The sequence below is a fragment of the Oncorhynchus gorbuscha genome, linkage group LG24, assembly GCF_021184085.1.
Source record: "Oncorhynchus gorbuscha isolate QuinsamMale2020 ecotype Even-year linkage group LG24, OgorEven_v1.0, whole genome shotgun sequence".
Classification (NCBI taxonomy): domain Eukaryota; kingdom Metazoa; phylum Chordata; class Actinopteri; order Salmoniformes; family Salmonidae; genus Oncorhynchus; species Oncorhynchus gorbuscha.
The window spans coordinates 35,978,775-36,004,034 of NC_060196.1; the positions used below are offsets into that span (position 1 = coordinate 35,978,775).

A 25,260-nucleotide genomic window follows, 5' to 3' on the forward strand; every position below is an offset into this window, starting at 1 on the left:
CCCTGTTCCTCTTCTAATAGCACAACCAAATAACATGGATTGCAGTTGAGAATATATTACATTAATAGTACATGGTGCAAGTGATCAATGCCGTTTATTATAGACATTCATTATAAAAATTGTGAAGATCTCCACAGACCTGTGATCTTGAACATGCACTCTTTAATTGCTAAGACATTTATAGTTACATTAGCGTCAAAATGTGGCTATGGATGTGTTACCCATTTGAATAAATACTGTTACGTTAGTCTGTAAGTTAGCCTTACCTTTAGGCTACTGTATTACAAAAGTAACAGTGAATTGTGTTTGGTTGATAACACAACAAATAACCAGCATTTAAAGGAGATTAATCTACTGCTTGAATAGTTTAATATGTCCCACTGACTTAGTCAAGCTTTAATTCCATTGTTATGCTGTCTGAGGCACTGCATCGCAGTGCTAGAGGCTTCACTACAGACCTGGGTTCGATCCCAGGCTGTATCACAACCGACCATGATTGGGAGTCCCATAGGGCGGCACATAATTGGCCCAGTGTCGTCCGGGTTAAGGGAGGGTTTGGCCGGGGGGGCTTTACTTGGCTCATCTGGCTCTAGCGACTCCTTGTGGCGGGCCGGGCGCTTGCAGGCTGACCTCGGTCGTCAGTTGAACAGTGTTTCCTCCAACACATGGATGCGGCTGGCTTCCGGGTTAAGCGGCCGGGTGTTATGAAGCTCTGTTTGGCGGGTCATGTTTCAGAGGACGCATGACTCGAACTTCGCCTCCTGAGTCTATTGGGGAGTTGCAGCGATGAGACAAGATCGAATGAGAAAGAGGTGGCAAAATATCCCCCCAAAAAGTTTTTAAAAATCTAATAGTATGTTTGATTCACTTCTCCAACTCGACCAAAAATCGAACTTAAAGAATAGGACAAAATCAAATCAAACTGTAAATGGAATTTAAATGAAGTTGGATTTAGTCCTATTCTTTAACTTCGATTTTTGGTTAGGATGGAGACATGAATCCAACATATACAGTACATTATTAACTTATAGATTACATTTAAAATCAACCAAAGCTTTAAACCCTATGCCTATATGTATCGTCTATTTTTAGTTGAATCCTGGGTTGAATTGAAACAATAGGCCTATTGGAATGACTTCCGATGGCAAAAGTGAATCTATTTAGCTTGTACATTTTTACATTTTAGTCATTTAGTAGACGCTGTTATCCAGAGCGACTTAGTTAGTGCACTCTTCTTAAGATAGCTAGTTGGAACAACCACATATCACAGGCATAGTCAGTACATTTATCCTCAATGAAGTAGCTATCAGCAAAGTCAGAGCTAGTAAGGGGGAACAAAGTAAAGTGTGAGTGTTAGTTCACAAAACACTCTTTGTTTGGGGGGGCGTTGTCAGTGACATATCAAAGCTTAGCAGGGTCGGGCTGGGTTAAAACCCAGGATGGGAGACCAAAGGAATAGCTATAGATAGCTGTAGAATTTTCCAGAAGGATTTGCTGCCCAGCTATAGTTTTTTTCCTGATAATGGATATAACATTGAATATCTGACATTGTTTCAAAAGGTACAAATTCAACATATTTTATACAAGCGCTGTCTATGTTGAACATTGGTTACAATGATGACAAAATCCTGTGGTTGAAATTTCACCCTCAAAACAACAGTTGATTACTCTTTGCAAATCCAATGAATTTTACACAGATTCCACGTCACAATACGTTGACAAATTACGTTGAAACAATGTTTATTCAACCAGTTTATGCCCAGTGATTAACCTCTGAGTCGAAAGAATTTCATTCAAGAGGCTTGATGGTCTCAGGCCAGTAACATCTCCAGACATCAGAAGCCTTTGAAAATCTTGATCTTGTGTTTGTCAGCCAGAAGCAGGGTAACGTTGTACTCATAGTCAGCATCATGCACCCCGGTGTGGCGGAATGCTCCTCCCTGGTGATTCTCTTCCCAGTAGTGGTGCCAGTTCCCGTACTGATCCGCTCCGAACCCGTACACACTCACCTAAATGATACAACACACCATTATACAGAGGTACTCGTCCGCCCCGGAATTGGCCATCATGGTGCCAGACTCTTCTATGTGACTTATATGCTTTGGCCTAATGCCATGTGCCACAGAACTGATGAGGTGGAATGTTGCTTTACTGAATGATGCGTTGGTTTGATGTTCTGGTACTCTGACACATACAGTTGACTTTGTAGAGCTAATTTCTCCAGTTGCAGGTTTTTTTCGAGAAACTTACAAAACATGCCTATTGATGATGCTTTAACTCTAGATGACAGTATGCAGTTACTAGAAAAACGTCCTTATACAGTTACTAGGATTTATTTTTCTTCTCTTCTAAATGACTCAGTTGACCTCTATGTAACAACTATAGGACAACTATAGGACACTGGGATGCCGTCTGCATCACTTGGGGCAACTGTGGAGTTTTTCTCGAGTCAACCTCTTTCAGGTTCTAGAGAACACCTTTTTTTCCTAAGAGTGTAGCACATGGTAATTGCCTGCATTTCACACCTCCCGTGTAGATGCAGATAATAAGCAGAACACTCGGCGCTCTGCCCCTCTTTCCCACCCAAAATGTGTTTTTTTTTGTAGAGCAGTGGGGGGTAGACAACACAGTGCTGCACAGCGTGTGGCCATCATTTCGCAGACGCAAGGGGTTACTTCATTTCCATCAGCGGTTACATTTTTTGGGCACTTGGGACACTTTTTCCGGCTGTAAACGCCGTAAAACCTCAGTGTGAACCCAACGCATGCTTCGCAGCCACAGAACACTCTCATAATGTACAGAACTTTGTCAGACAGACACAAAAGGAAGTGGGTGGGCTCACCTTATCACAGATATGAATGGAAAACAATAGGCTGAGGAAGCCAGTGGAGGGATACCGGCCATGACTCTCCAGCCATGCGTCATAGACATATTTAAAGAAGGTCGGGCTGTATATCAACACCTGCAAAACATAACAACAGCTTTGACCTTGTGACAAGTGAAAATAATTTAAATCTTGAACGTTATCAATCAATGAACCAACCAACCAGTCACTAGCTCTTCAAAATATGCATTATATTGTCTCCAGGTAAGGTAAACTAAAGCAGATTAACCCATAGTGCTTTGGTCAAAAGTAATACTCTACTTTAGGGCGCCATTTTGGAAGCAGCCAAGGGTTCACTCACCCTGTTCTTGTTTGCCTTAATCCTGGACTGGACAGGAATGTATGTGCTGCAAGAAACAAAAGACGACATAATATAAGAAATATCAAAGTTTTATCTGTGGTCCTGTGTAGCTCAGTTGGTAGAGCATGGCGCTTGTAACGCCAGGGTAGTGGGTTCGATCCCCGGGACCACCCATACGTAGAATGTATGCACACATGACTGTAAGTCGCTTTGGATAAAAGCGTCTGCTAAATGGCATATATTATATTATTATTATTATTATCACAGATAGAAGGGGAAACCAAAGAACCTTTGGTACTGTCAGTTTAAACCACCATCGTTGATCAAATTCACCTTATTTCTGACAGAGGCGCCGCCATCTTTGTTTACTTTGTGGTGGCCATCCTGTTGGCTATCAGCATTGGCTAACATTAGCCATACTGACTATGAGCTCCTCACGACAAACTAGTAGCCTATACCGGTAATACGTTCAGTAAAAGGCTGTCACGTCTGGAAAAGAAACCCGATTTCAGGTTAGAAAATATATGTTACAGTTCACAGTGTATTTGTGATACTGACACTGTTTTGGTTACTGTTTTGATAATTGTTTTTTTTATGTTTGTGTTGGTATAGTAACAGTTTGCAAACAAAGTAATTCTCACATTATTTATGTTTTTACAGATGATCACAGTGACAGATACAGATGCAAACAGCAGAGGCTTGTTTCCCATCAAGGTCAAGGGTCATACGCTATTGTGATGTGTGAGGTCATATAAACAATATTGATTTGGGAATGATTTGATTAGTACTACAGGTATGCTACCCACCGGTAGGGTAGACTGTATGAAAAGAAAAGCTGCACCGTCTAGGTCAGATTAAATAAGTGCAATAGATAAAGTTTCGATAGCTATGCTGCCTTCATCAGGATTCAAGCTGTGCTGTGATATAACTATAGCGCTAAGAATTATTGACCATCTGACCCATAACATTATTAGGCTACAGTTCAACCCTGATCCTCAGGGCTGGACTGGGACCAGAAATCGGCCCTGGCATTTCTAACACACTGGCCCATTTTTTTCTTTGAGGCTCCCAAACCAGTTCATTTTTCCCTCTCGATGGCCCACACTGGCCCAGTTCTTACTTGAGGCCCCCATTATTACAGAGATAAGGATCATTTTGTGCAGAAAACACAAGTTAGACAGGCCCACTGGGAAAAGAATGGGCCAGGCCACCCCTGCTGATACTCAAGGTGCCAGTAAAGATTCCTACAGGCAGCTAAGCACTTCCACAACCTCCTCACTCTCCTCCTCCTCTTCCTCCTAACATCCCACTCATCCTCAGTAGTCATTAGATCATTAACACAAGAACGTCACCATAAGGATGTAACTGTCAAAAGCGTTCCAGCTGAAGCCATATGTATGACCCAGTTGAAGGAATCCACATTCTTAGAATCTTAACTTGTGGTAATAATGAGGTGATTCATTGAGATGATTCATGTCATGTGTAATAATTGTCTAACACAGAGCTTGAGAACATCGACCTTGCGGCGCTGGAAGAGGTCTATATCAGTACGTGCCAACATGTGGATACTTGTGGTTATGACAAACAGCCCTGAAGGAGGCATCGGGTGCACTTCTACAAAGACTGTTTACACAGCATAAAGGATACCAGACCTCACGGGGATGAGAACGTTGTTTGCGGTTTCATCTTTCCATTCATTACAAACAATTCCACAGGCATCCACTACAGTTCGCATTGAAGGTTTCACTAAGGTGCACTTTACTACACTTTCTTAGGTGAACTTGACGAACGTGTAGTGACTGTGTGGCGCGTGGTCATTGATCACTCACTGTTTGATGGAGCCTGTAGTCAAGGCGCTGGTGATCCACTGAAGGTCCAGAGTCTTGAAGGGGATGAGCAGAAGACTGGTGGTGTTGTCCAGATCTATGGCGCTCTCTGGGTACATGACGTGATGGGTGGTCCGGCTCCCAACATCCTCCTCATAGCCAGAGGTAGGAGCCATGTTCATTCTGCAGGAGCAGGGTTACGGTTAAAGTCGAAGTGGGTTGTCCTGCATTATAAAAACTGGGTGGTTTTGAGCCCTGAATGCTGATTGGCTGACAGCCGTGGTTTATCGTATCGCATACCACGGGTATGACAAAACATGTATTTTTTATTGCTCTAATTACATTGGTAACCAGTTTATAATAGCAATAAGGCAATATACCATGGCTAAGGGCTGTAAGCCCTCAGCCATGTACCCCACACCCCTCTGTGCCTTATAACTTAAATATAACAAATGGATGACAATGCTTTCACATACTAATCAACATATCTGCTTTGTTGAAGGTGGGATGCCTGGAGGTACAAAACTGGAATTTGTATCTAAATGATATTTCTGTCATTTGGAACTTGAATGTGGTGATGAACCAGAGGCTTACTGTATATCCTCAACATCAGGCTCTGGGATTAACCGTCTTCATGACATTCCTGTAAATATCTACTGAATGCCCACATCCTAGTAGTGCCATGGCATGTGACAGTTTGTGGAATTCCTGCTTCTCCACATCATACAGTTAATATTTGTGTCCCAGTTACAGTGAGTGCATTGAGGGGAAAGCTATAGCTGTGATTCTGCCTGTTTAATTAATATAGTTAGTTCGTTCTTCCAAGGGGAGATCTTTGTGTGTGTGTGTGTGTGTGTGTGTGAGTTAAGTGAGTGTAGGGTGAGCAGTATAATCAATTTCAGCCAAGGACTTCCCTCCTAATTTACACACTGATAGTTGGTCTGGCTCCTCATTGAAAAACATAGCGCAGAAATCCAATCTAAAACTGGGCTTTTCACTCACAGATGTGAGGTGCATAGCTATCACTACATCTGTTGGGCTCTAGGATCCAACCTAATGAAGTTACTTGCTGAGGCTTTACCCCATCATACACGGATCAGAAGTCGATTGATGTTTAATCCACCGCTGATCCAACGCTGTAAAGTGTCTTATACTCCAGACAAGCTAATTATGTTTGAATAAAAGAACCCGGTGCATCTTTGACACCTGTGATATAGCAGCTCTCGTAGAACCAGAATAAATAGGCTCTTTTTTTTAAAGTGTGAGGGGTTTCGCCAGTAAATATTTATCATTACATGAAAGGGGATGGGTTCTATAAATTTACACTACCTTGGGCTATGCGCTTGGTAGTGGGTCAATGCTGTCAGTGTCTTATTATCCAGACAAGCTAATCATGATTTAATAAAATATCCCGGTGCTTTTGACACCTGTGATATACCAGCTCTCATAGAACCAGAATAAATAGGGTTAAAAAAAAAAAAAAAGAGTTATGGATTTTGCTGGTAAATATTTATTTTCATTACATGGAACGGGATGGGTACTATAATTTTGAAGCAGAGCACATACAACATGTTTTTCATTTGCATAGTCGGGTCTGGCAATCCAGCGTTCATCTAAGTCACTGGAGTAGCAGCACACGGGCTCCGTCCTAAATGGCACGGTATTACCTTTATAGGGCACTACTTTTAACCAGGGTCCACAGGGGATGCAGGATGATATGAACGGTACATAATTCCTGTGCTTGTAAGCCTGCACTGCAGAGAAGGATTGTATTAAAAGAAAAGCAATAAGTCTCGCGTCTCTTGTCCCAGTCTCTGCGTAATTAAATCAGCATGCATGCTGCTCCACAGCATGGGATGTTGTAGAAGATAAGTGCAGTCATACAGCTTTACATTGAGGAACATTTGTACAGAACTGCTTGTGAGTGGAGAAAAACCATACATTTACATTTGAGTTCATATCCAGTGTGACTTACAGGAGCAATTAGGGTTAAGTGCATTGCTCATCAACATATTTTTCACCTAGTCAGCACAGAAATTCGTACCAGCAACCTTTTGGTTACTGGCCCAACTTTCTTAACCGCTAGGCTACCTGCCACCCGGGGATGTACCAGAGAGCTCATCTCCTGTTTTTCCATGCTTCTGTGACAGCATGGCCAGCACCATTGAGGGCTATCTCCATTTTAAAGTAGTCAATGGGTACCTTTGAGCAGATACAGTGTGTTGCATTATGGGGATAAAAACTGCGCCTACACATCAACTGCATGAACTTTACAAATACCTTGTAAGCAAAGGTAATGCCGTTTTTTATTTAGTCGCCTTCAAGTCGCTGTAGTTGCTTCTCACAAACTGTACCATGCAGCCATTACCTGCATTGTGGGATGCACTATTTGTCAACCAATCATTAGGCTGCTTTTGGTTGACCCAAGCGAAAATGGCCAAAGAAGTGACAAACAGGAACCAACATTGCCGTGATTCTAAAGCTACAGGGGACACAAATGAAAGTGATATTTGCGTCCTCTGTCTAACCAAATTAATTGTAGCCTACACACGTTATGTTATCAGTTTGTGAGTGTGTGTGATATAGTATTGAGGGCTTGCAGTTGATGTATGACACCGCTGGGCGGCCATGTTGGAAGACCACATCATTACTTCTTCTGACAACAACAGCCGAGTTTCTGCCTCAAACTGCATGATAGCAGTGCCTAAAACTAGTTGATTCATCACCAAGGTCATTTTCTGTGGATATATTTACAGATTCCCCGCAATCATGAAACAGCATTGATGACACCAATGAGAGAAGACTCGAGAACTGTCGGAAAAGCAAGTAAACCTTTTTGCCTGTCAAGACCTGAACCCAGACAGCTGTCAGTACAGGGTCTGCTATGATCATTTCATAACTGGTATGTCAAGTCTGATTGATTTTGAGTTTAGTTTATCTGTTATGCGAAACAGGTGTTAACACTAAATTAGCTAGCTCGATTGTAGTCTAGCCATTAGCATATGTCGAGCTATTTTTTTCACCATAAAATGGAACCTTTATAACAAATGACTGCATGCCCTCGATCATCGCATCTGCAGACTAATGTAAGCCTACTGTTCCTAACGTGATGAGCAGATTGGATAGTGATAATTTTGGCTATTAATAAGCGCGTAGTGACAGAGGTTTATAGGCTATATCAAAGAGATTTCTTTCCTTTGCACAGGGAAAAAATGTGGCCTTCGATAAACAATTGATGCAATTCTACTACACTTTATATGAATGGAGACATTAGCAGAATATTGTTTTAATACGATGGTAGCCTGGTCCTACTCTACTGACACTGACAACAGATCAATAAAAAACCACCTCGTCTTGAATGCAACCATGTAATCTAGAATATGACATTAATTTGACAAAAACTGGATCCCTTCTAGCCATGACCATGAAAAAGGCGAGGCGCAAATGATACAATATGACATCCATATAGTCTGGGGGACAAAACTCATATGATAACTCATTGATCATTTGTTGAGAGCTTTATTCATAAAGAGGGAAAATGTATGGACATTACAGCATAGGACAAAGGCCTCCATAGGATAGGTCAACCTGCTGTGTTGACTATTGGGTGTTCCAGCCCAACAATAGATTTAATATTTATATGACACTAAAACACCTGACTGAATTAAACAACCAAACGATGAAGAGCCCCGATGGTATAAGTGACCTAAAGAAGTGCTATTCTAACATCAGGGGTGCTTTTCAGTGGTTTATGTACTGCTGTAGGTTCAACCAGCTGACCTCTGTCAAGACAACCACGTCGACTGGATTCCCAACGTGAAGATGAGCAATGTTGCAACAGCATCAGTTTCTACAATCTAGCTATTCTTTGTCCCTTTTCAGGTATGAAAGGAGACATTCCTTAGTCATACGAGATGGTTGTCATATGCTGTGCTTTGGTCAATCAATGATTCTGTTGTGCAATTTGAGCAGAAAGCACCTTGCCGTCCTGACAAAAGTGCCCCCTTAAACCATATGAATATATTAAACGTAATTTGGAACATGTAAAATACTACTGTTTATGATATTGTAAACATACTGTAGATGATACGCTATATTGTTGTCTGGGTGAAATTAAAAGTATTGTCATCTCTGCTTTGCCTAGCCCCATTGAATAAAAACTGTTTCTTATAGGCCAACTATTATTCTTTCTTTTCCAATTTAAACACATTTGGCATAGACAAACGTAATTGTTGTGGTAGTCTTAGGCAAACCATCTTCATTGTCACAGTAGCCTGACTAAGTGACACTCAGACCTTCTGGGATAAAAGTATCTGGCATTGAACTTGGTGGTAGTAGTTGTTTGTATGTTTGAAGAGAAGGACCCCCATCATCTCCTGTTTCCAGACATTTCATCACCTAGATTACAAAGGTTCGATTTGCACTAAACAATGTCAGCACAAGGCATGTACAAAAGTCTGGCACGCCCAATTTTTCAGTTTTTGATTTGTTAAAAAAGTTTGAAATATCCAATAAATGTCATTCCACTTCATGATTGTGTCGCACTTGTTGTTGATTCTTCACAAAAAAATACAGTTTTATATCTTTATGTTTGAAGCCTGAAATGTGGCAAAAGGTCGCAAAGTTCAAGGGGGCCGAATACTTTCGCAAGGCACTGTATATATATATATATATATATATATATATATATATATATATATATATATATATATATATATATATATATATATATATTTCACCTTTATTTAACCAGGTAGGCTAGTTGAGAACAAGTTCTCATTTGCAACTGCGACCTGGCCAAGATAAAGCATAGCAGTGTGAACAGACAACAACACAGAGTTACACATGGAGTAAACAATAAACAAGTCAATAACATAGTAGGGAAAAAAATAATCTATATACATTGTGTGCAAAAGGCATGAGGAGGTAGGCAATAAATAGGCCATAGGAGTGAATAATTACAATTTATCAGATTAACACTGGAGTGATAAATGATCAGATGAACATGTGCAGGTAGAGATACTGGTGTGCAAAAGAGCAGAAAAGTAAATCAAATAAAAACAGTATGGGGATGAGGTAGGTAAATTGGGTGGGTAATATACCGATGGACTATGTACAGCTGCAGCGATCGGTTAGCTGCTCAGATAGCAGATGTTTAAAGTTTGAGAGGGAGATAAAAGTCTCCAACTTCAGAGATGTTTGTCATTCGTTCCAGTCGCAGGCAGCAGAGAACTGGAAGGAAAGGCGGCCAAATGAGGTGTTGGCTTTAGGGATGATGCATCGGAGTCGGAGGATCACCAACCGCTGGACTGTTTGCTGGACATTTTGTTACATGTCCAGTAAGCAGTGAGATACACCTGCTGGAGCGCGTGCTACAAGTGGGTGTTGCCATCGTGACCAGTGAACTGAGATGAGGCGGAGCTTTTACCTAGCATAGACTTGAAGATGACCTGGATAATGATTAGCCTCATACATTGTCTACTGTTATTGTTTTTAAATTGAGAACCTAGAGCTTAACAATGTGTAAACAATGTGTGAGTTAAGCAATTCTCTGCTTCAGATGCACATTGTCAAGGAGTCTTTTGCAAATGCCCATAAGGCTAATGCGATCATACTATAGGCCAGTTTACCATTAAAACAAGTTTAAACACTAAACTTCAACACTATCTCATATTATTTCAAAGTGTACAAGTAAGCTAACTCATATGTAAAGGTTAGACATTTTTGTAACAAGTAGGCTATTATTACGAAAGCATAATTTCAGGTGAACAAAAGAAAGTCTATATCAGATCTGGCCAATCTCGCTCCACTGATCCGTGATCTACTGGGGCGCAGACTTCTGTTCCAGCCAAGCAATAGCACACTTGATTATTAACTCATTCATTTTGATACATTAAAATCAGGTGTGTTAGTGCAGGGCTGGAACAGAAACCTGCATGCCCAGCAGAGTTGGCCTGCTCCAGTTGTAATAGGTTTAAACATTGTGTGTGACTTTTAAACTGTATTTCGGTTCACAACATGTGCTAACATAGGTACACATACAATCCATGGTATACAAGGATGTACCCTTATTCTCTTGGGACATTCACCTGGACCTCTTCATCTGCAGACAGAGTTTCACAGCTCAGTTTCTGTACCTGAGAACAGAAAACATTGTAAAGAAACAGGCTGCATTATACTCAAATTAGACAGCACTGAATATTATGTTACTATATCTCTCTGTCCTACGTTTTTCCTCGCTATTGACTAGAACTGGAGAATATTTTCAAAAATGTCCTCCCGCAAAAGGTATCTTCCCTATCCAGATTAGCCTACTCTCCCTTCTCTGACAGCTTGAATTGATAGCTAATCTTTCACCCTCTTCCATGGCTGTTAGCTAGCAACAAATGAATTTAGTTAAAATGATAAATACATCAAGATAGCTAGCTAATTAGCTAATATGACGTTAGCAAGCTGGTGATATTTAATTAACTTAGCTAGCTATACAGTTTACTAAATAGTGAACATTACATTAGCAGCTCATTTGAGTCTGCCTGCACACTTAAGTTTCTGTAGCAAACTAGCTAAAAACAACCACTTTCAAAAAATATTTACTTACTTGAATAGGTTCTCACACTGCCGTTTTCTGGGTCCTTAGAAAAAACGAAATAATGGGCAATCTTCCCGAAGTTTCCGATGTTAGCAAAATTCAGCCAGCTATGTGGACAATTGGATAACTTACTGTCAACTGCATTTATTTTCAGCAAACTTAACATGTGCAAATATGTGTATGAACATAACAAGATTCAACAACTGAGACATAAACTGAACAAGTTCCACAGACATGTGACTAACAGAAATGGAATAATGTGTCCCTGAACAAAGATAGGGTCAAAATCAAAAGTAACAGTCAGTATCTGGTGTGGCCACCAGCTGCATTAAGTACTGCAGTGCATCTCCTCCTCATGGACTGCACCAGATTTGCCAGTTCTTGCTGTGAGATGTTACCACATTCTTCCACCAAGGCACCACCAAGTTCCTGGACATTTCTGGAGGGAATGGCCCTGGCCCTCAACCTCTAATCCAACAGGTCCCAGACGTCCTCAATGGGATTGAGATCCGAGCTCTTCGCTGGCCATGGCATAACACTGACATTCCTGTCTTGCAGGAAATCACGCAAAGAACAAGCAGTATGGGTCGTGGCATTGTCATGCTGGAGAGTCATGTCAGGATGAGCCTACAGGAAGGGTACCACATGAGGGAGGAGGATGTCTTCCCGGTAATGCACAGCATTGAGATTAACTGCAATGACAACAAGCTCAGACTGATGATGCTGTGACACACCGCCCCAGACCATGACGGATCCTCCACCTCCAAATCGATCCCGCTCCAGAGTACAGGCCTCGGTGTAATGCTCATTCCTTCGACGATAAACGCGAATCTGACCATCACCCCTGGTGAGACAAAACCGCGACTCGTCAGTGAAGACCACTTTTTGCCAGTCCTGTCTGGTCCAGCGACAGCGGGTTTGTGCCCATAGGCGACGTTGTTGCCGGTGATGTCTGGTGAGGACCTGCCTTACAACAGGCCTACAAGCCCTCAGTCCAGCCTCTCTCAGCCTATTGCGGACAGTCTGAGCACTGATGGAGGGATTGTGCATTCCTGGTGCAACTCGGGCAGTTGTTGTTGCCATCTTGTACCTGTCCTGCAGGTGTGATGTTCAGATGTACCAATCCTGTGCAGGTGTTGTTACACATGGTCTGCCACTGCAAGGACGATCAGCTGTCTGTACTGTCTCCCTGTAGCGCTGTCTTAGGCGTCTCACAGTACAGACATCGCAATTTATTGCCCTAGCCACATCTGCAGTCCTTATGCCTACTTGCAGCATGCCTAAGGCACGTTCATGCAGATGAGCATCTTTCTTTTTGTGTTTTTCAGAGTCAGTAGAAAGGCCTCTTTAGTGTCCTAAATGTTCATAACTTTTACCTTAATTGCCTACCCTCTGTAAGCTGTTAGTGTCTTAACGACTGTTCCGCAGGTGCATGTTCATTAATTGTTTATGGTTCATTGAAGAAGCATGAGAAACAGTGTTTAAACCCTTTTACAATGATCTGTGAAGTTATTTAGATTTTTATGAATTATCTTTGAAAGACAGGGTCCTGAAAAAGGGATGTTTCTTTTTTTGCTGAGATTACATACACACACACACAAAAGTATGTGGACACCCCTTGAAATTATTGGATTAGGCTATTTCAGCCACACTCGTTGCTGACAGGTGTATAAAATCGAGCACACAGCCATGGAATCTCCATAGACAAACATTGACAGTAGAATAGCCCGTACTGAAGAGCTCAGTGACTTTCAGTGTGGCCCCTTCAGAGGATGCCACCTTTCCAACAAGTCAGTTTGTCATATTTATGCCCTTCTGGAGTTTCCCCGGTCAACTCTAAGTACTGTTATTGTGAAGTGGCAACGTCTAGGAGCAACAACTGCTCAGCTGCGAAGTGGTAGGCCAAACAAGCTCACAGAACGAGACCGCCTAGTGCTGAAGCACATAACTCCTTAGAAATCGCCTGACCTCGGTTGTAACACTCACTACAGAGTTCCAAACTGCCTCGAAGCAACATCAGCACAATAATTGTTTGTCGGGAGCTTCATGAAATGGGTTTCCATGGCTGAGCAGCCACACACAAGCCTACGATCACCATGCACAATGCCAAGCGTCGGTTGGAATGGTGTAAAGCTCGCTGCCATTGGACTCTGGAGCAGTGGAAACTCGTTCTCTGGAGTGATGAATCATCCTTTGACGGATGCCAGGCGAACGCTACCTGCCCCAATGCATAGTGCCAACCTTAAAGTTTGGTGGAGGAGGAATAATGGTCTGGGGCTGTTTTTCATGGTTCGGGCTACGCCCCTTAGTTCCAGTGAAGGAAAATCCTAACGCTACAGCATACAATGACATTCTAGACGAACATTGTGATAAGAGTTTGGGGAAGGCCCTTTCCTGTTTCAGCATGACAATGCCCCCATGCACAAAGTGAGGTCCATATAGAAAAGATTTGTTGTGATCAGTGTGGAAAAATTTGACTGGCCTCAACCCCATCAAACAACTTTGGGATGAATTGGAATGCCGACCGCGAGCCACACCTAAATCGCCTAACATCAGTGCCCAACATCACTAATGCTCTTGTGGCTGAATGGAAGCAAGTCCCCGCAGCATCGTTCCAACATCTAGTGCAAAGCCATCCCAGAAGAGTGAAGGCTGTTATAGCAGCAAAGGAGGGGACCAACTCCATATTAATACCCATGATTTTGGAATAAGGAGGAGCAGGTGTACTCATACCTTTGGTCATGTAGTGTATGTTGACACTGCCAAGTTGATCTGAGCATGGCTGTTGGAAAATCACCAGTGTTCAACTTTCGGCTGTCGCAGATGCACCTCCCCCGGTTTCACTCTCCGAACTTCGTCTACAGTCGGCTTCATTACCCTTCCTGCTCTAACCCTAACCCTATTTCTTCTTCTCAGAGTGTATTGACAGGTCCCAATCACTGCACTATTGTCAGCATAAAACAGTCAAATCATCTCAGGTATCGCATTAAACTGACCCATCAACGTCGTACAAAAAGAGGGCTTGCAATTTGCTGCACATTTTCCGCATAATATGGTTCAATCAAGCCACACAAACAAACGTTTTCCCTCATCAGCGCATTTTCGCAACAAATTGGCCAAAATCATTGCATATTGCCATGGAAAAATCAAGCATTTTTTGCCCTCAAATAGAAAAAAAAATCCCAGCAAAATCCTGGAGGGACGAATTGGCACTAACCCTACCCCCATCTATGTGCCGGAGTGTGTATAGTCTGAACACATAAAACCAAGGGGGATTAACTGCCACCTGCAGTTAAGGAAAGTTTTCTCAGGAGTCAATTTCATTAGCTGACCAGGATGGAATTCTGTGTTTCTTCCTTAACCTATATCAAGTCCCACCCAGTTGACTACTACAAAATAGCGAAAGCCCTAAATCGCATGGCACATCATGCTTAAACAGGTTTTGGGGCCAAGTGGCTTTGACTTCTATGAGACAAACTGATCCAATATAACCTTTCATGAGCTATTGTGATGATAATTGTAGGCTATAAATGCCTTGATAGAACAAAACCGTTTGTATCCCTGCTCAGGTGTAATCTTATCAACGGTGGGGGTGGGAATCAAGAAACTGGACTACAATGATTACACTTGTAATTAACACCAAAGCCTAGATATTGGTCAGGCATGAATGCTATACAGAACAAAATCACTCTTATGTGGCTTTGCAGTTCAATTCCTGACATAATGCTTTATGTAACTCATAAACAAAAAACAAGCTTGATGAGTCACCTGATGACGACATCACTGGAGTCGATGAGGGCTCCGTAGCGGGAGCCCTTAAGGTTCCCAGAGTTCCCCACCACAGCACAGGTCCTACAGCGCTCAGGGCCCGCATCCATGTAAAGGTCAGCATCAGGGATGACCTGGAACAACTTCTCCACCACCTCGCTGAAGTTGGCCGGCTCTTGCTCTGCCTGCAACCACTGGAGAGAGAGGGAGACCTTCAAGCCTTTCAGCTCAGCCTTTAACCATTCGGGCCAGAACAGAGACAGTTGAGGTAGGGACACAGAGACAGGCCAGCCAGCACATAATTATCTGAGGACCATATGTTTCTTAGAGCTTGGTGAGAGAATGATAGTCATATGGTTATTTTGCATACAACCTTCCCATAACGTTTCGTACAGGTTACCTCATGGTTCTATTTAAAGAAGGTTTTCAAAACATTAGTAACGTTTAAAGAACATTCTAACGATGTTATTTAAAAACATACTTTCAGTTCTCAGCATAAAAAAAACTCTTGTTAAAAGGACAAATTTGGATTTCGGCAATGAGGCCCTTTATCTACTTCCCCAGAGTCAGATGAACTCAAAGATACCATTTTTATGTCTGAGTGGAGTTTGAAGTAAGTTGCTAAGTAGCATTAGCGCAATTGCTATCTAGCGTTAACACAATGACTGGAAGTCGGCTAACATGCTAGCGATACCCATAGACTTCCAGTCATTGCGCTAATGCGAGTTAGTATTGGCTTTCAAAACAGTTATTTATCCAGGAAAAAGGGAGTGGTTTTGGGAGTAAATCCCAGTAAATCTCAGTAACCGGGTTACCACCATTCAACCCTAGCACACACCAGAGCCAGTAGATGGACCAAGACAGTACTCATCAATACTCACCTCTTATGAAACATGTTATGAGTAACAGGATGTTACCTTCTAGTTAATATTCCATCTACTCTTACATCTAATTGGTCAAGATGAATGTGACCTCATCTCCATAGAACCCCCTCAGGGCATGTGATCCTTCCACCTCCAACGTGTATCTCCGTATTTCATTTAATGGAGTCACGATGGTGGCAGCCACTGGTAATAGCCCCAGGATCAATTCTAATTTACAAGAAAGTGTTCCTAACTGACTTCTGAGAAGGGTGAATGGACTTTTGATGTTTGAATAAAACGAACAACGGCGTACCATTTGACTGTTAGACGTTGTAACCGGGCTGTTCCTAAGTGATCGGCAGCTCATTCTTCATTGTACGTGACCTTGCTATAGAAATACCAAGAATAAACTGACAAATTGTGATGCAGGGTTGAGGCAAGAATAATTTAGAGCTCAACATACCATCGGCCTACGCTTTGAACTCAATATGGCCACGGATAAGGTTCAAAAATAGAATATCTCTCGTCTCTGAAATACGTGTTTTTTTCCCTCAGTTTATTGGATCTAGACTTCTCTAGTAGTGTTGAATGGTATTCATTGAGTAGTAATTCAGTTCTATCTGGTGGAATCTTAGAAATTAGCCACCTCAAATTATAGCTGACTAGGAGATGGTATCGTTCATGGGCATTGGTACGTACAGTATCATTAATAACGTTGTCATGGAAACAATGTTTTCTTCCTTGTCCTGATTATCATTAGGACGGTTAACCTGATGTGACTGAACCAAACTCACCTGTGTGGTTATTAACCTGTAAGTCTCAGAACCTGACATCACCTGTACGTGTCATCAGCCAGCAGACTGTTCCTCCAGGTCATCAGAGGGTGGACTAATCCAAACTCTCTAACCCTAGCTTCATGTCCACATCCCGGTTTAACCCTAACCTCATGCCTAGCTTCATGTCCACATCCCGGTTTAACCCTAACCTCATGCCTAGCTTCATGTCCACATCCCGGTTTAACCCTAACCTCATGCCTAGCTTCATGTCCACATCCCGGTTTAACCCTAACCTCATGCCTAGCTTCATGTCCACATCCCGGTTTAACCCTAACCTCATGCCTAGCTTCATGTCCACATCCCGGTTTAACCCTAACCCTAGCTTCATGTCCACATCCTGGTTCAACCCTAACCCTAACTTCATGTCCACATCCTGGTTCAAACTAACCCGAGTTTCATGTCCACATCCTGGTTCAACCCTAACCCTAGCTTCATGTCCACATCCTGGTTCAAGCCTAACCCTAGCTTCATGTCCACATCCTGGTTCAGCCCTAACCCTAGCTTCATGTCCACATCCTGGTTCAAACTAACCCTAGCTTTATGTCCACATCCTGGTTCAACCCTAACACTAGCTTCATGTCCACATCCTGGTTCAAACTAACCCTAGCTTTATGTCCACATCCTGATTCAGCCATAACCCTAGCTTCATGTCTACATCCTGTTTCAGCCCTAACCCTAGCTTCATGTCCACATCCTGGTTCAAAATAACACTAGCTTCATGTCCACATCCTGGTTCAAACTAACCCTAGCTTTATGCCCACATCCTGGTTCAAACTAACCCTAGCTTCAAGTCCACATCCCAATTCAACCCTAACCCTAGCACAACCCCAACCCTAGCTTCATGTCCACATCCTGGTTTAACCCTAACCCTAGCTTCATGTCCACATCCTGGTTCAACCCTAACCCTAGCTTCATGTCGACATCCCAATTCAACCCTAACCCTAGCACATCCCCAACCCTAGCTTCATGTCCACATCCTGGTTCAGCCCTAACCCTAGCTTCATGTCCACATCCCAGTTCAATCCTAACCCCAGCTTCATGTCCACATCCTGGTGCAAACTAACCCTAGCTTCATGTCCACATCCCAGTCCCACCTAACCCCAGCTTCATGTCCACATCCCAGTTCAATCCTAACCCTAGCTTCATGTCCACATCCTGGTTCAAACTAATGTCCACATCCCAGCTTCATGTCCACATCCCAGTTCAATCCTAACCCTAGCTTCATGTCCACATCCTGGTTCAAACTAACCCTAGCTTCATGTCCACATCCCAGTTCAATCCTAACCCTAGCTTCATGTCCATCCCAGTCCACATCCCAGTTCAATCCTGGTTCAAACTAGCTTCATGTCCACATCCTGGTTCAAACTAACCCTAGCTTCATGTCCACATCCCAGTTCAATCCTAACCCTAGCTTCATGTCCACATCCTGGTTCAAACTAACCCTAGCTTCATGTCCACATCCCAGTTCAATCCTAACCCTAGCTTCATGTCCACATCCCAGTTCAATCCTAACCCTAGCTTCATGTCCACATCCCAAATCCTAACCCTAGTTCAACCCTAACCCTAGCTTCATGTCCACATCCCAGTTCAATCCTAACCCTAGCTTCATGTCCACGTCCAGGTTTAACCCTAACCTCATGCCTAGCTTCATGTCCACATCCCGGTTTAACCCTAACCTCATGCCTAGCTTCATGTCCACATCCCGGTTTAACCCTAACCTCATGCCTAGCTTCATGTCCACATCCCGGTTTAACCCTAACCTCATGCCTAGCTTCATGTCCACATCCCGGTTTAACCCTAACCTCATGCCTAGCTTCATGTCCACATCCCGGTTTAACCCTAACCTCATGCCTAGCTTCATGTCCACAGCCCGGTTTAACCCTAACCTCATGCCTAGCTTCATGTCCACATCCCGGTTTAACCCTAACCTCATGCCTAGCTTCATGTCCACATCCCGGTTTAACCCTAACCTCATGCCTAGCTTCATGTCCACATCCCGGTTTAACCCTAACCTCATGCCTAGCTTCATGTCCACATCCCGATTTAACCCTAACCTCATGCCTAGCTTCATGTCCACATCCCGGTTTAACCCTAACCTCATGCCTAGCTTCATGTCCACATCCCGGTTTAACCCTAACCTCATGCCTAGCTTCATGTCCACATCCCGGTTTAACCCTAACCTCATGCCTAGCTTCATGTCCACATCCCGGTTTAACCCTAACCTCATGCCTAGCTTCATGTCCACATCCCGGTTTAACCCTAACCCTAGCTTCATGTCCACACCCTGGTTCAACCCTAACCCTAACTTCATGTCCACATCCTGGTTCAAACTAACCCGAGCTTCATGTCCACATCCTGGTTCAGCCCTAACCCTAGCTTCATGTCCACATCCTGGTTCAAACTAACCCTAGCTTTATGTCCACATCCTGGTTCAACCCTAACACTAGCTTCATGTCCACATCCTGGTTCAAACTAACCCTAGCTTTATGCCCACATCCTGGTTCAAACTAACCCTAGCTTCAAGTCCACATCCCAATTCAACCCTAACCCTAGCACAACCCCAACCCTAGCTTCATGTCCACATCCTGGTTTAACCCTAACCCTAGCTTCATGTCCACATCCTGGTTCAACCCTAACCCTAGCTTCATGTCGACATCCCAATTCAACCCTAACCCTAGCACATCCCCAACCCTAGCTTCATGTCCACATCCTGGTTCAGCCCTAACCCTAGCTTCATGTCCACATCCCAGTCCCACCTAACCCCAGCTTCATGTCCACATCCCAGTTCAATTCTAACCCTAGCTTCATGTCCACATCCTGGTTCAAACTAACCCTAGCTTCATGTCCACATCCTGGTTCAAACTAACCCTAGCTTCATGTCCACATCCCAGTTCAATCCTAACCCTAGCTTCATGTCCACATCCCAGTTCAATTCTAACCCTAGCTTCATGTCCACATCCAAGTTCAACCCTAACCCTAGCTTCATGTCCACATCCCAGTTCAATCCTAACCCCAGCTTCATGTCCACATCCCAGTTCAATCCTAACCCTAGCTTCATGTCCACATCCTGGTTCAAACTAACCCTAGCTTCATGTCCACATCCCAGTTCAATCCTAACCCTAGCTTCATGTCCACATCCCAGTTCAATCCTAACCCTAGCTTTATGTCCACTTCCCAGTTCCAGCCTAACCATAGCTTCATGTCCACATCCCAGTTCAATCCTAACCCTAGCTTCATGTCCACATCCTGGTTCAAACTAACCCGAGCTTCATGTCCACATCCCAGTTCAACCTTAGCTTCATGTCCACATCCCGGTTTAACCCTAACCTCATGCCTAGCTTCATGTCCACATCCCGGTTTAACCCTAACCTCATGCCTAGCTTCATGTCCACATCCCGGTTTAACCCTAACCTCATGCCTAGCTTCATGTCCACATCCCGGTTTAACCCTAACCTCATGCCTAGCTTCATGTCCACATCCCGGTTTAACCCTAACCTCATGCCTAGCTTCATGTCCACAGCCCGGTTTAACCCTAACCTCATGCCTAGCTTCATGTCCACATCCCGGTTTAACCCTAACCTCATGCCTAGCTTCATGTCCACATCCCGGTTTAACCCTAACCTCATGCCTAGCTTCATGTCCACATCCCGGTTTAACCCTAACCTCATGCCTAGCTTCATGTCCACATCCCGATTTAACCCTAACCTCATGCCTAGCTTCATGTCCACATCCCGGTTTAACCCTAACCTCATGCCTAGCTTCATGTCCACATCCCGGTTTAACCCTAACCTCATGCCTAGCTTCATGTCCACATCCCGGTTTAACCCTAACCTCATGCCTAGCTTCATGTCCACATCCCGGTTTAACCCTAACCTCATGCCTAGCTTCATGTCCACATCCCGGTTTAACCCTAACCCTAGCTTCATGTCCACATCCTGGTTCAAACTAACCCGAGCTTCATGTCCACATCCTGGTTCAGCCCTAACCCTAGCTTCATGTCCACATCCTGGTTCAAACTAACCCTAGCTTTATGTCCACATCCTGGTTCAACCCTAACACTAGCTTCATGTCCACATCCTGGTTCAAACTAACCCTAGCTTTATGCCCACATCCTGGTTCAAACTAACCCTAGCTTCAAGTCCACATCCCAATTCAACCCTAACCCTAGCACAACCCCAACCCTAGCTTCATGTCCACATCCTGGTTTAACCCTAACCCTAGCTTCATGTCCACATCCTGGTTCAACCCTAACCCTAGCTTCATGTCGACATCCCAATTCAACCCTAACCCTAGCACATCCCCAACCCTAGCTTCATGTCCACATCCTGGTTCAGCCCTAACCCTAGCTTCATGTCCACATCCCAGTCCCACCTAACCCCAGCTTCATGTCCACATCCCAGTTCAATTCTAACCCTAGCTTCATGTCCACATCCTGGTTCAAACTAACCCTAGCTTCATGTCCACATCCCAGTTCAATCCTAACCCTAGCTTCATGTCCACATCCTGGTTCAAACTAACCCTAGCTTCATGTCCACACCCCAGTTCAATCCTAACCCTAGCTTCATGTCCACATCCCAGTTCAATTCTAACCCTAGCTTCATGTCCACATCCAAGTTCAACCCTAACCCTAGCTTCATGTCCACATCCCAGTTCAATCCTAACCCCAGCTTCATGTCCACATCCCAGTTCAATCCTAACCCTAGCTTCATGTCCACATCCTGGTTCAAACTAACCCTAGCTTCATGTCCACATCCCAGTTCAATCCTAACCCTAGCTTCATGTCCACATCCCAGTTCAATCCTAACCCTAGCTTTATGTCCACTTCCCAGTTCCAGCCTAACCATAGCTTCATGTCCACATCCCAGGTCAATCCTAACCCTAGCTTCATGTCCACATCCTGGTTCAAACTAACCCGAGCTTCATGTCCACATCCCAGTTCAACCTTAGCTTCATGTCCACATCCTGGTTCAAACTAACCCTAGCTTCATGTCCACATCCCAGTTCAACCTTAGCTTCATGTCCACATCCTGGTTCAAACTAACCCTAGCTTCATGTCCACATCCTGGTTCAGCCCTAACCCTAGCTTCATGTCCACATCCTGGTTCAAACTAACCCTAGCTTCATGTCCACATCCCAATTCAACCCTAACCATAGCACATCCCCAACCCTAGCTTCATGTCCACATCCTGGTTCAGCCCTAACCCTAGCTTCATGTCCACATCCCAGTTCAATCCTAACCCTAGCTTCATGTCCACATCCTGGTTCAAACTAACCCTAGCTTCATGTCCACATCCCAGTTCAATCCTAACCCTAGCTTCATGTCCACATCCCAGTTCAATCCTAACCCTAGCTTCATGTCCACATCCTGGTTCAAACTAACCCGAGCTTCATGTCCACATCCCAGTTCAACCTAACCCTAGCTTCATGTCCACATCCTGGTTCAAACTAACCCTAGCTTCATGTCCACATCCCAGTTCAATCCTAACCCTAGCTTCATGTCCACATCCCGGTTCAAACTAACCCCAGCTTCATGTCCACATCCCAGTTCAATCCTAACCCTAGCTTCATGTCCACATCCCAGTTCAATCCTAACCCCAGCTTCATGTCCACATCCCAGTTCAATCCTAACCCTAGCTTCATGTCCACATCCTGGTTCAAACTAACCCTAGCTTCATGTCCACATCCCAGTTCAATCCTAACCCTAGCTTCATGTCCCCATCCTGGTTCAAACTAACCCGAGCTTCATGTCCACATCCCAGTTCAAACTAACCCTAGCTTCATGTCCACATCCTGGTTCAAACTAACCCTAGCTTCATGTCCACATCCCAGTTCAATTCTAACCCTAGCTTCATGTCCACATCCTGGTTCAAACTAACCCTAGCTTCATGTCCACATCCCAATTCAACCCTAACCCTAGCACATCCCCAACCCTAGCTTCATGTCCACATCCTGGTTCAGCCCTAACCCTAGCTTCATGTCCACATCCCAGTTCAATCCTAACCCCTAGCTTCATGTCCACATCCCAGTTCAATCCTAACCCTAGCTTCATGTCCACATCCTGGTTCAAACTAACCCTAGCTTCATGTCCACATCCCAGTTCAATTCTAACCCTAGCTTCATGTCCACATCCAAGTTCAACCTAACCCTAGCTTCATGTCCACATCCCAGTTCAATCCTAACCCCAGCTTCATGTCCACATCCCAGTTCAATCCTAACCCTAGCTTCATGTCCACGTCCAGGTTTAACCCTAACCTCATGCCTAGCTTCATGTCCACATCCCGGTTTAACCCTAACCTCATGCCTAGCTTCATGTCCACATCCCGGTTTAACCCTAACCTCATGCCTAGCTTCATGTCCACATCCCGGTTTAACCCTAACCTCATGCCTAGCTTCATGTCCACATCCCGGTTTAACCCTAACCTCATGCCTAGCTTCATGTCCACATCCCGGTTTAACCTAACCTCATGCCTAGCTTCATGTCCACAGCCCGGTTTAACCCTAACCTCATGCCTAGCTTCATGTCCACATCCCGGTTTAACCCTAACCTCATGCCTAGCTTCATGTCCACATCCCGGTTTAACCCTAACCTCATGCCTAGCTTCATGTCCACATCCCGATTTAACCCTAACCTCATGCCTAGCTTCATGTCCACATCCCGGTTTAACCCTAACCTCATGCCTAGCTTCATGTCCACATCCCGGTTTAACCCTAACCTCATGCCTAGCTTCATGTCCACATCCCGGTTTAACCCTAACCTCATGCCTAGCTTCATGTCCACATCCCGGTTTAACCCTAACCCTAGCTTCATGTCCACATCCTGGTTCAACCCTAACCCTAACTTCATGTCCACATCCTGGTTCAAACTAACCCGAGCTTCATGTCCACATCCTGGTTCAATCCTAACCCTAGCTTCATGTCCACATCCTGGTTCAAACTAACCCTAGCTTCATGTCCACATCCCAGTTCAATCCTAACCCTTGCTTCATGTCCACATCCCAGTTCAATTCTAACACTAGCTTCATGTCCACATCCAAGTTCAACCCTAACTCTAGCTTCATGTCCACATCCCAGTTCAATCCTAACCCCAGCTTCATGTCCACATCCCAGTTCAATCCTAACCCTAGCTTCATGTCCACATCCTGGTTCAAACTAACCCTAGCTTCATGTCCACATCCCAGTTCAATCCTAACCCTAGCTTCATGTCCACATCCCAGTTCAATCCTAACCCTAGCTTTATGTCCACTTCCCAGTTCCAGCCTAACCATAGCTTCATGTCCACATCCCAGTTCAAACCTAACCCTAGCTTCATGTCCACATCCTGGTTCAAACTAACCCGAGCTTCATGTCCACATCCCAGTTCAACCTTAGCTTCATGTCCACATCCTGGTTCAAACTAACCCTAGCTTCATGTCCACATCCCAGTTCAACCTTAGCTTCATGTCCACATCCTGGTTCAAACTAACCCTAGCTTCATGTCCACATCCTGGTTCAGCCCTAACCCTAGCTTCATGTCCACATCCTGGTTCAAACTAACCCTAGCTTCATGTCCACATCCCAATTCAACCCTAACCCTGGCACATCCCCAACCCTAGCTTCATGTCCACATCCTGGTTCAGCCCTAACCCTAGCTTCATGTCCACATCCCAGTTCAATCCTAACCCTAGCTTCATGTCCACATCCTGGTTCAAACTAACCCTAGCTTCATGTCCACATCCCAGTTCAATCCTAACCCTAGCTTCATGTCCACATCCCAGTTCAATCCTAACCCTAGCTTCATGTCCACATCCTGGTTCAAACTAACCCGAGCTTCATGTCCACATCCCAGTTCAACCTAACCCTAGCTTCATGTCCACATCCTGGTTCAAACTAACCCTAGCTTCATGTCCACATCCCAGTTCAATCCTAACCCTAGCTTCATGTCCACATCCCGGTTCAAACTAACCCCAGCTTCATGTCCACATCCCAGTTCAATCCTAACCCTAGCTTCATGTCCACATCCCAGTTCAATCCTAACCCCAGCTTCATGTCCACATCCCAGTTCAATCCTAACCCTAGCTTCATGTCCACATCCTGGTTCAAACTAACCCTAGCTTCATGTCCACATCCCAGTTCAATCCTAACCCTAGCTTCATGTCCCCATCCTGGTTCAAACTAACCCGAGCTTCATGTCCACATCCCAGTTCAAACTAACCC

The 25,260-nt window shown here is 44.1% G+C and overlaps 1 protein-coding gene across 2 annotated transcripts in view; it reads right to left on the reverse strand.

The window, feature by feature from the left end:
* Nucleotides 1–569: 569 nt before the first annotated feature.
* LOC124013218 (CMP-N-acetylneuraminate-beta-galactosamide-alpha-2,3-sialyltransferase 1-like) overlaps nucleotides 570–25,260 on the reverse strand; it is a 60,944-nt gene continuing 36,253 nt past the window's right edge. For both annotated transcript variants that reach the window (XM_046327463.1, XM_046327462.1), the window contains 5 exons: nucleotides 15,369–15,562; nucleotides 5,015–5,194; nucleotides 3,186–3,231; nucleotides 2,843–2,962; nucleotides 570–2,009 (listed from right to left, as the gene is read on the reverse strand). In XM_046327463.1, the coding sequence (XP_046183419.1) occupies nucleotides 1,836–2,009; nucleotides 2,843–2,962; nucleotides 3,186–3,231; nucleotides 5,015–5,194; nucleotides 15,369–15,562 (714 nt within the window). In that variant the 3' untranslated portion in view covers nucleotides 570–1,835. The remainder of the gene's footprint in view (nucleotides 2,010–2,842; nucleotides 2,963–3,185; nucleotides 3,232–5,014; nucleotides 5,195–15,368; nucleotides 15,563–25,260) is intronic.